Source organism: Falco naumanni, chromosome 1 (genome assembly GCF_017639655.2).
Source record: "Falco naumanni isolate bFalNau1 chromosome 1, bFalNau1.pat, whole genome shotgun sequence".
In the NCBI taxonomy this organism is placed as follows: domain Eukaryota; kingdom Metazoa; phylum Chordata; class Aves; order Falconiformes; family Falconidae; genus Falco; species Falco naumanni.
In genome coordinates, this window is record NC_054054.1 from 119,920,732 (window position 1) to 119,932,157 (window position 11,426).

The following is an 11,426-nucleotide window of genomic DNA, read 5'->3' on the forward strand; positions in this document are numbered from 1 at the left end:
TATAACATGCCTTCAGATATAAGAAGATATCTGGAAGGCACCTTCCTACTGTTTCTGAGTTGAAGAAGGCTACAGGACTTCCCCCTTTACTAGAAAGCAAGCTTCCTTCCTCCTTTTAGAGCCTAGGACGAACACAATACTATTCTGAAGCTTACCTATTAGGGCCTGTGGCAAAGCTGCTATGGTCCCTTAAAGAATCTTACAAATGGCATGAGAAGCAAAGCAGCAATACAAGACCAAGGAGCAGATCACACAGGCATGCAAATACACTTTGCTGGAGGCCGGGGAAAAGCTGTCCAGGGAAATAGTAAGAGCCACTGATGGAAGGAATATCATTATCTCAGCTAAAACCAGTCCAATAATAAAAAAAAAAAAATGGAAAAAAAACCCAACCAAAAAACAAACCAACAATCTCAAATCAATCTTATTTAAGGCTTTAAAGTGGTCTCTCACTGCTTCACGAACTGGACTCCCTTATCAAGCTCAAATAAGAGATTAGTCTTGCAAGAATAAAAGCAAGCAGCCTGTCCCAAGGCCGATGTAGCAACTTCCACCCAGACTCTTCTTGCACTGAAGGGTCCCCAGTGGGCACGAGGAAGTCACAAGCGCCAGAACAAAAGCAACAAGGCAGTGCAGCTGCCAAGGCGTGTATGTAGTACTTTGAGCTGCATCTTTTCAGATTAATCCAGTGCAATTTTGGTATGCAGGTTTGGAGGTTTATGCTCTTCTGCTGACCTTGGATTGTCTGCTGGTGCTGAGTTTCATACATTGAATTTAGGCTTTTAAACTGATCTATCTACAAGGAATTGCTTCTAAAACTTCCAGTTACTGTACTCCCACAGTTTATATTTTATCAAGCCTTTGCAGCTTACAGCTTTGAGCTGGAGAACTACAAGCATTACTACAGTCAGTACTGATGATACAGCACCTCTATATAGCAGTACCTAACAGATCCAAAAAGTGCTGCCTCCAAATCAAAGGCACATTCAGGCTGATAGAATTGGTTACTGACAAGAAAGGAACTTCTAAATTCCATTCTTACAAATGGCAGGAGGGGATTTTGGTTTATTTTATTTTAAAACCAAGCAAGGAGAAAGCAGGGATTCACAGCCCGTCAGAAGATGGCAATTCTATTAATAACTACTTAGACATCAGTGCCGTATCAACAGCCTTCAGCTCCACCTGCTGCTCCAGCAGGAAGGCAGCTGGGCAGAAGCTCATGGCCAGCCAGCGTGAAAATCAAGACACCAGCTCCAAGGTCTTAAGCAGGAATGGGGCAGGGGCAGGAATAACACAGACCCAGCTATACAACAATTTTTCAGTAATTTTTCCTGATGCTCCTGAAGCCAGGAGCACTGCCAGAAGCCAAGAGAAAGGTAACACAACAGGTCTGCATCACACGTGCAAGTCACAAAGCAGAAAAAGAAAGCTGGAAGAAAGGTCCCAGAAGATTCTGGACTGTAGAAAAAGTCTTTCCCATCAGCCAGGGAGTGGGATATAGCACCATACTGCAGGCAGTCAGAAAATGCATCCCTCCAAATAAGGTCCACAGGCAACATGACTGCAGAGATCGACGCTCAAAGCAGTAGAGGGACGGGATCACTCAGAAAAGTACCAAAAGTCTTAGCACTGTCCTTACAGCCCCACCCAGCCAAGCCCCACAACCCCCTAAAGACACATTCTCATGTCCTACCTCATAAATCCCAGGAACATTAGGAGAACAAGGCTGACAAGCCACCCTGCTGTTGCAAAGGCCTTTGGCATGGTTAGAGCTCCTGTTCCAACGATGAGGTTGAACATGTAAACCAGACCAACCTGCAATCCATTCACAAAATCCAACATGAGTGTTTGCAGCTATGCCAAAGATCATCCAGGACACCTCACATGTACAGATTTAAATGGAGAGCACAATCTTCGAGCCAGCAGGGCGGGAGCAAGCCCAGGCTAAAAATGAATATCGGAGGGGACTGATAACCAAAGAGAACCCAGTGACTGTCAGAACATTTCTGGAGAAGCTGATATTCCTCTCCATTTTTCTAATTATTTTACAATATTATATTTCTTTCTAACTTCTAGAATTAGAAAGCGCGTGAGCTTTTTGTCTGTTTGTTTTCAAATCCACTGCCTGCTACCAGAAGGGTCTACATTGTGGGTTGGGGTGTCTCCTTTTCTGACCTGAACATTTAAGTAGCTACGGCTACTACGTACATAGATACCTTTCAGAATCTCTTGTTCTTTATTCTTCGTAAGCAGGAAACATTCAAATGGAATTATAATTCAAAGCCTGCTTGCCATTTTACCAGTAAGCAGCGGAGCATATTCTGAAGAAGGGATTTTACTTCTGGAAGGGAAAGGGTTTCATCCTCTCTGGCAGAAAGCTTTTTTCTACCCAGGGACAAAAGATAACTGTGCACCTGGACAAGACACCCCCCACCCACCCACCTTGACTGCAAATTTAGCTGAATTCATGATCAAAAATTGCCCCAAAGTTCTTTTTATTTTTTATATAGGTCAGAGTCTCTCCAGAGGACAGCCAGTAAAGAACTGCGTCTGAGTACACTTTTCTGGGCGTGAAGCAATTAATATCAGGATCGTTCCCCAGGTACCCTGCAAGCCTTTCATTCACTGACATAAGCACAGAAAATTCGTTATTCAACAAGTCTCCTACAACAACAAAAAAAAGTCAGCCATTGCAGTTTGCAGGAAAGTTCTTCACATTCACCTGGCAGAGCTGTCATTCCCTGAGCACAACTCAAGTGCCCAGGGCCATGACTTACTCTTCAGAGAAAGACTGCTGAAAAAAAACTTCAGGTGATTTTCCTTGAATTTGGTCAAGTAGACAGAGATGAAAATGGTACCCTTGTGTTCAGTCTGGCTAGACATGTTCAGGGAAAGAGGAAAAAGTCATAGCCTTTGAGATTAGACTCTAGGAAATTCATGCAACACTAAGATAATAACATAAGAACAGGTGACACTAATCCTTTAGAGTCCAGACGTCCCAGTTACTGTCTTGTTCTCCATTTTCACAGTTGTAACCTATTTCTGCAGCCTAATATTCAGTTCTTCTAAACTCAATTGTCAATACCGGGATTAAAGTTTTGAAGCATTTGAAAGCCAGCATACAGGTTTCAGGACTGATTCTATATTTAGCCATTCCAGAAAAAAAGACTAAACCTTGTTTACAAAGCACTGTTTTTAAGAGCTGACACTATACACACTTGTGGCTATGAAAACCAGTATTTCCAGTAACATAGGGAAGCAGTAATTGGCTTTGCAGTTTCACAGGCTACCACATTACAAGGAAGAAACATCCTGATGACTGATTTTAAATGAAGTGGTTTAAAACAAATTACTACAACAGCCACAAATAAGTAAACTTTACATAATGTTTTCCCCTGACTTCCTTAAAGTAAAAAAAGAGAAGCAAAGTGGGATAAGTTTCAATGTCACTATTCCCCCCGTTTATGCTAGCTTCCTGTGACAATTCAGGTTGATGAAAACATTAAGAAAATATTTAGGAAAGCGGGGAGAAGGATGCATTAGCTGGTATGGACATGAAGCTCTTTTTAACACTTTTACAACTATGCCTTAAGCAGACACCATCCCTTTACATTATATAAAGCAATCTGTGATGCAAACCCCCCCCATCTATAAGGGATAAGAAATTTTAAGTACACTTTGACCTCCATCATCTCTTGAAACATTCATGTTATGTCCGTGGGGAAGCAGGAAATGAAAACAGAACATTGAGAGAAGAGGATTTTGAAAAAACTTGCGAGCAGAACCACAAACAGCAGGACTTACATAGGGAGAGTAAAGCTCTCCTGTATCAGTAATACCACCAGCCATGTTGAAGATGCTGGGGTCGCTCAGAGCAGAGCGAGGAGGGTGTTGTCAACTTCTACTGTCTTTAACCTAGAGAAACACCAGAAAGTTGTGTTAGCTTTGTCAGAAAGAGGAGGAACTCATGAGTCAGCTTTTGCACATCCGTCTTCTGATATTTGAACAAAAGAGCATTTCAGCAGATACACCCCACTCACCAGCACCACTTGTTTCAATACTCCATGAAAAGGTCATGTACCTGTTCAAGCTAATTTAAAAGTAACCAAATGGCCCTGCTCTTTCATGGGATGGCCAAACTTCACCTTCCCCAAACAGCCAGAGGGGATGTTTCAGACACTAAAACCTCAAGAGGAAGAATGCCTGCCTTGAGGATGATCTGGTACTGCTGCTTCTCATGCACTTACTACTCTTAGAAAGCACGTGCTTCCTGCAAATTAAAGCAGTAAAAAACAGCCTACCGCCTGTCCTCAATCTCAAATACAGACCTAAGTAGGCAAATTAAGATACTGGACCTATGAAAAACACCCTGAGACGCACTGTTACACATACCAAAGCTTCCAAAGCAGAAGTATTTGGAGAACTTCACATCGTCTTCGCAAAACTACAGAAGGGGAGAAGCCAAGCCGTCTGAAAGATTTTGGAGTCAGTAATTAGCCATAGTTGATTTAAGAGCTTTATCAAATTCCTCATACTTCTATATATGATCCCGCTTAGCCATCCCAACTGGGACAAATCAGTACAGGCTTCACAAGCTAATAGCACTAAGAAAACCAAACAGTTCATAAGCTCACACACACATTGGATGACAGAAATAAGCAGGCAGCAGAGCTCACTGGGGTCAGAACTAGACCGGCCCTCAGACGAAGAGGCCAAACATCTGTTTATAAGGGACTTCAAGGCCCTGAAGCCAAGTTTACCACAGCCAGAGCAAGCCGCAGGACCCCGGGCCCGCCAACAGGCCTCGGGCACCCACCGGGCCCAGGAGGGGCCCTGACCCGGAGCCTGCCCGGGCCTCCAAATCCCCCCGGCCTCGCCACCTCCTGGCACCCCCCCGGACTGCCCCCCAGCTGGCAGCGCTGCCTGCCCACCCCCCACGCCACGGAGCCCCCCACAGCGCCGAGAGCCCCCCGGAAGCCCAGGCCCTTCTCCCCCCGCCAGGGCCTGGTGGCTCCAGCTCCCCCCCGCCCCGCGCCGGGACCCTCCGCAGGCTCCACCCCGAACCAGGACCTCTCCCAGGCCTCGCCACACGCTCTCCCTCACTGGGCCGTTCCCCAGACGCAGCCTACGGGCCCGCCCGCCCGCCCCCGCCGCTGCGGGATCCCCCCGGGACCCCCGGGACCTCACCGCCGGCGGCTCGTGCCGGCGGCCCCGCCCCCTCATCGCGGGACTTACCGCGCACGCGCCGCCCGCGGGTACTTTCCGCCCACGTGACCGGCTCCGCGGGCGGGGCGGGGCGCAGTGCATGCGCCGGTCACGATTGGTCGCGGGCGTCACGTGCGCGTTGGCGGGGCGGAGGCGGGAACGGGCGGGGCGGGGCGATGACGCCATTCGGAGCGGGGAGGTTGATGGGCCTCTGCGCATGCGCGGAAGAGCGACGCGGCAGGTAGACGTTTGCTCCCGCGCCCGGGGCTCCCCTCACTCCCTGGCCCGGCCTCCCCTCGGGCCTGGGGCTTCCCGCAGGTCGCAGGGCTCCCCTCGGGCCTGGATCTCCCCTCAGATCCCGGGGCTCCCCGCAGATCCCAGGGCTCCCCTCGGGCCTGGATCTCCCCTCAGGTCCCGGGGCTCCCCGCAGATCCCAGGGCTCCCCTCGCGCCTGGATCTCCCCTCAGGCCTCCGGGCTCCCCTCAGGCCTGGATCTCCCCTCGGGCCCCGGGGCTCCCCTCAAGCCCCGGTTCTCCTCTCAGCTTCAGCTCTCCTCTCAGCCTCAAGGCCCGCACTGTGTCGGAGCAGGGCACCTCCACCACCACCTGGGTCATGAAGTGTTCAGTGGCCCCTGTTAGGGCACTCCCCGGGCCACTGCTGGGCCTCTGCACCGACACAGGCCTGCCCGGGGTGGGGGGAGCAGGAGGTGCAGGATGGGAAGGTTTCTGGGGGGGGATTGGTATGATCTGGGGTCTGTCTGCACAGTCGGAGCAGCCACCACTGGCTCCCAAAGGGCTCCAGGGAGTTCTGTCCCATCCCTCAGCCTCACTGGAGGCACGGCGTGTGGTGCTGGGTCTCTCAGCGCAGAGGTCATGAAGATTAACCAGAACACTGTGCTGCAAGGAAAGAGGGTGACCCTGGTGCCATACACTTCTGCACATGTGCCCCGGTATGTGGCTTCTGTCCTCTGGATACTCTTGCACGGTCTGATTTCACTTTCTTTAAAGGGAGTGTGGTGTTCAGAAAGGGTGTTGGCTTGACAGCAGCAGGGCCCTCTTCTCCCAGGGAACCACACAGCAGAAAGAGCACTCTTAGAAAGGCAATCAGTTCTGTCCTCCGTGCCCAGCAGCAGACATCCCTGGCAGGTCTGTGCCTTTTGCCAGGCCTGCTGACAAAGAGAATTTCATCTGTGCCACTGTGTACCCATGGAAAGGGAAATACCTGGCTGTGAGTGAACCACCAACACTTTCGTTTATTGATGTCTTTCCCTAATAACAGTGGAAGAGCAAAAATTCGATGTGTAAAGCCAGATGGATGTTTGATAAATTAGAAGCAGGCAGTTTGTAAAGTGCTGGCCTGGGCAGCTGCAGCCTCAGCATAAAGATGCCAGTAGTGGTCTTCTTGTCAGTGTCCAGGTGTTATAGATTTGCTAATAAGTTAAGATTGATTGACTTTATTTGATTGATTATTTGATTTTATAAAATCAATCATGTAATAGAAATATAGAAGGATAAGAAATATGTTTTAATGAAACTTCTATAGTAAAAGCTGCTATAAAAATCCTCTGTACAGCCCCGTACTAAGGCCGGAGGTATTGGTCAGAATCACCTAGTAGGAATGTTTATTACTTAGGTAACAGACTTAAGATTTGAGATGATTGTTTATCTGTAACCTAGGAGAATGTACTAAAATGTCAAAATGAGAATTAATGTGAACTGGGGAGAGTCGAGTGAAGCAACCCATAGTTGCCAGCCAAGAAACAGTTACCTTAAGTGAAAGGTAATTCCGACAGGGGGAGATCGAGACCACCGACTCATATACCACCTACCCAAATCGTACCCCAGACCCATTTCCAGACCTTTCTAACCTTTATTGCGCAGAATCGGATATGGGAGGAGAGTATGTTAATGATTTATGGGAAATCTTATGATTATGTATGAATACTAAATGAATATGTATGAATGAGTTCTATATAAGGCGTATGATTTTGAACCATGGTGTGCGTCGATCGTGAGGGGACTCACTCATGCACCCGGCCGTCAATAAAGAAGTGTCTGCTTATCTACATCACATTGGTGTCGATAAGTTCTTCATTCCGAGATTTCGGTAACACAGGAGGTGCTGTATCATTTGCAGTTGGGATGAAATGCACCGGAACTCAATGCTCAGTACTTTTTAAAATATCAAGTTTGCATTGGGAACTCTTCAGACAAAGCCACAGCATGGACAAACTTGCTACATTTCCACAGAGAACACTCATTCCTTTTTTAGGTAAGGGAGAAAGGCTTGTGGATACTTTTAAGTTGCCATGAATGCCAGGCTAGTGTTTCTGGAACTGATTTATGACTGATCCTTAGCTTAGAGTGCCTGTGGAAATTAGACTGCGATGCTATAGCTCAGGCAGTGATCTGGTTCTGGATCCTTTTGTCAGGTACCATGAGTGGATGCAGTCAGAGGAGCTGCAGCGCCTGACCGCCTCTGAACCACTCAGCCTGGAGCAGGAGTATGAGATGCAGTGCAGCTGGCGGGATGACGCAGACAGTGAGAATCTTAAACATTTTCTAAGGGTGGGTGGGAGTGGTGAGCAGGTCCCTTCTGTCCTGTAAAGACCCCACAGTGGCCTGAGAATGCCTGGTGAGTGGGCTCTACTTGTTGAAGCAGAGGGACCTTCTGTAATAGTAGCTTTGGACTGGCTTCCTATTTATAGCTGATATATGCCTAGGGAAGTAGAGAGTGGCCAGGGCTGTTGGTATCTTTTTTATGCAGTTTTTCAAAGATTACAGTGATTTACTTTCCATAGCATTACGAGCTGAGCTGGTCCTGCACAGTCAACAGTCCCCAGGCCTGATTGTCATAAAAAGGTGGAAGGGGGTTGTATTTTTCCTTGAGAAATAAAAGGACTTCATAATTACCTGGTTGAGGTGTGTTGACTGAATTGGTTCCCTGGCTCTCCCTACAGGTAATGAATCACTTCCCATAAAAGCCTGGTAGAAATTTAGTGAGCTAGAAGATATTGAGGCTGGCAAAGACCTCTGGAGCATTTGTCTTAGCTGGCATTAAAAGCCTTACTCAAAGCAGCAGTAATGTGGACTAGGTGAATCACTAGGTCTCAGTCTCTTGTGCATAAAACAGTTCTTTGCCCAAACTTGCTGCTGAGTGAGACGAGGCAAGGAGACCTCAGACATGGGGTGGAAGTTTTTGTGCTCCTTGAATAGGCTGTTCCTAGGCTTGGTGTCTGCGTCACCCTCACAATGTTTAAAAATAATTCTTGGATTTCTATGGATGGGAGCAGGCACACTTGGCATGGGAAGCCCACTTGTTAATTCTTCCTTACCGTTAATGTGCAAACTGTTGTTCCTCTGTCCATTGCATGCCTTTAATTTCATCCTTCAATAATCTGTGAGTAATTATGAGCATGCCCTGAAAATGCTACTATCTTTTTGTTTTCCCCAGAGTGCACCTTCATTGTGCTGGACACGGAGCGGTGGTCTGGACAGGCGTGTGCGGATGAGGACTGCATGGTGGGGGACGTGAATCTCTTCCTCACCAACCCTGAGGATCTGACTTTGGCCGAGATTGAAATTATGATTGCAGGTCAAGTTCTGCTTCATAGCTCGGATCTTTGTCACCATGGCTAAAGCCAGCTGCAAACAGATGTTATGTACAGCAGCTTTTTTTTCTCATTGCTTTACCATAGCTGTTCAGTCCTGATCAGCATCCTTTGCTGGTCCAGGTCACAGTCTTTTCTGAAAAGTGTCTGGCATAGCTAATTTGTCTTGTGTAACTGGATGCTGACTTCTGTGGCTGTCTCTTTCAGAGCCCAGCTACCGAGGCAGAGGGTTTGGCAAGGAGGCAACTCTGATGATGATGTCCTATGGTAAGGGTGGCTCAATGCACAGGAGCAGTCAGGATGTGATCTGGAAGCATATATTCCTAGTGATACAGACAGAGTAGTAAGGGATGCAACCCCAGAAGTTGGAGTCCTGTGCTTTCATAGACGTAGCAGCCGAGCAGCTGATAGGAATGCTTCTCTTTTTGCTTTCTTTTGCAGGAGTGAGAAACCTGGGGATCACCAAATTTGAGGCTAAGATTGGTCAGGAAAATGAAACCAGTATCTGCATGTTCAAAAAGCTTCATTTTAAGGAGGTGTGGTAACAGACTTATCTTACACCCAGAGAACGTGAGCAGCATTTGCCCTGTGACTGGGGCTGAGATGCTTTTCCTCTATGTGATGCAGGTTGCTGTGAACAGCGTTTTCCAAGAGGTGGCACTGAGGCTGGATGTCAGTGACCAGGAGAGACGATGGCTCCTGGAACAGACAAACCACGTGCAGGAGAAGAACTATGTTGAACTGACGCTGCCAGCTGGGGTGCTGGAGAGCTGACAGACACATCCAGACGCAGGCCTGGTTTCCAGTGAGGAGTTGGATGCTGTTGTGAGGTCTGGATGGGGACGATGCCGGTGAGCCAACTCTTCGCTTGACTTTTCATCCGTCTCCTTCGGTTACTTTGTCATTTTGTAAACTCTGCACCTTGTTGCACCAGCCGTACTGCCTGAAATTTGGACCTGCAGAACAGCTGCTAATTCACAGGCTTGACTAGGAATGACTGTAACCTTAACAAGCTGTTCCAGCAGAGCTTAAAATCACCAGCAGTTTCTGGACAAGCAGTGCCTCCAATTTCTGGACCAGCAGCACCCACTGCTTCTAGAACAGGATTCATCAGTTCGACAGAGGCAGCGTCAATACGCTGGTAGCTCGGCTGTTTTCTCTTAAATAAAAAAAAAAGATCTGAAGTGCCCAAGCACGATCTGGGAGCGGTGGGGCTCGGCTGCTTGGTTTGGCTGCCGAAAGAGTAGTTAGAAGTTGTGAAGGACAGCGGTGATTCTTTGAACCCTATTCTCTGGGGTGTGGCGGGTTGTGGGGGGGTACAGCTGGAAGTGAGCGGCCCAGGTGTGGGTGAGCACAACCAAAGGGCAAGTTAACATGATAAAAATTACTGATATCAGCAAACTGAAACTAGAGCAGAGCCTTGCCACGATCACTGCGTAACGGGCTGGCAGCTGCAGGAGGCTGCTGAGACAAAGCCCCCTGAGCTTCAGGGCCATGCTTTGGACCTGGAAACCTCAGACCATCATTGAAGGGATATTGCACTTCATTTTACCAGGCTGCTTTTATGAGAGCAAGGAGGAGGAGAGCACAACTGAAAGACAACAGTATAGTAATCCCCGTCTTCGGGGAACTCCGGGCTTGCTCTGCTGAGCCTGGAGGCTCTGTTCCCTGCTCTGCAGTAACATGAATGGGGAGAAAAATACCTCTTACTGGGGGCAGATATATTTAGGGCAGGAGCTAGCCAGCCAGCCTCTGCTGTGTTGTGTTGGAGCTCTGTGGCTGAAGAAGAGGCACTGCCTGACTCCCACTGGACAGACTTTTTAATGCAGTTATTTAGCCTGACCTTTCCTGCCCTACACAGCATGCTTTCCACAGCAGGGAAGCTTGCTAAGAGAAGACAGAAGGCAAGGAGGATAACTGATGCTCCTGTGTGTTTTACCACTGTAAATAGCAGCCATAATAGCTAATTCCAGACCAGAAATTAGGCAGTATCAGGTAACAGCTTTCAGATTTTCCCAGGGATGTTTTTATCAGAAATTGGTAGACTATGGAATTTTTAGTGTGGCTGCGCCTATGCTTTTAGGGCCTGGGGTTTTTAGTTTTCCAGTTTTAGTTAATTTAAATGCATCATTCCTTGACTAATATTAAAACCAAGCGTGGGAACAGTGTATCATGGTATTTTAAACAACAAGTATTTAATGTGGATTTAGTTGTAGCGAAAGCTTTGTGTGGTACTAAAGTGAAGAGCGGCTCTACTTCCAGCTGGGATTACCGTGACAAGGGCTACTAATCCTCATGCTCTCCGTCACCTGCTGCAGGCAGGAATGGATTCTGTCCCCCAGAACAAGATTTGCAGAACCTGCTGGGTGAACTGCTGGCTCTGTGCTTCTTCTGTAGAGCATTTCATCCCTCTTCCAAAGAGGCAAGGTCAGACTGGTGGGAGAGATGTAGCTGGGGTGGGATTTGCTCCCCTAAAAAGTGACTTAAGGTGGGAAAAAATACTTTCAACCTCTGCTGCCAGGGCCAAGGCGGGCACAGCAAAACCACGCTGCCCTCCCCAGCCCTGACACAGCTCCCCATGCCCGGCTGGTTGCTCCGGAGCCAGTAAGCG

At 48.1% G+C, this 11,426-nt stretch overlaps 2 protein-coding genes across 7 annotated transcripts in view; one reads left to right on the forward strand and one right to left on the reverse strand.

Moving 5' to 3' along the window:
- Positions 1-5,254, reverse strand: part of TMEM104 (transmembrane protein 104) — a 45,136-nt gene extending 39,882 nt beyond the window's left edge. Inside the window, exons 1-4 of one of the 5 annotated variants that reach the window (XM_040581755.1) lie at positions 5,236-5,254; positions 4,393-4,470; positions 3,805-3,915; positions 1,694-1,815 (exon numbers count right to left, since the gene is read on the reverse strand). In XM_040581755.1, the coding sequence (XP_040437689.1) occupies positions 1,694-1,815; positions 3,805-3,849 (167 nt within the window). In that variant the 5' untranslated portion in view covers positions 3,850-3,915; positions 4,393-4,470; positions 5,236-5,254. The other 4 variants (XM_040581753.1, XM_040581754.1, XR_005826013.1 and 1 more) reach the window with 4 other exon arrangements.
- A 131-nt stretch (positions 5,255-5,385) lies between these two features.
- Positions 5,386-9,999, forward strand: NAT9 (N-acetyltransferase 9 (putative)). Of its 2 annotated transcripts, none has more exons than XM_040581759.1 (7): positions 5,386-5,446; positions 5,971-6,154; positions 7,637-7,746; positions 8,659-8,799; positions 9,023-9,082; positions 9,257-9,351; positions 9,443-9,999. In XM_040581759.1, exons 2-7 carry the CDS (start codon positions 6,078-6,080, stop codon positions 9,587-9,589), a joined length of 630 nt encoding a protein of 209 aa, XP_040437693.1. In that variant the 5' UTR covers positions 5,386-5,446; positions 5,971-6,077; the 3' UTR covers positions 9,590-9,999. The 2 variants fall into 2 exon arrangements, with proteins under 2 accessions (XP_040437693.1, XP_040437692.1); XM_040581758.1 differs by having other exon boundaries at positions 5,392-5,446; positions 6,029-6,154.
- The last annotated feature ends 1,427 nt before the right edge of the window (positions 10,000-11,426 follow it).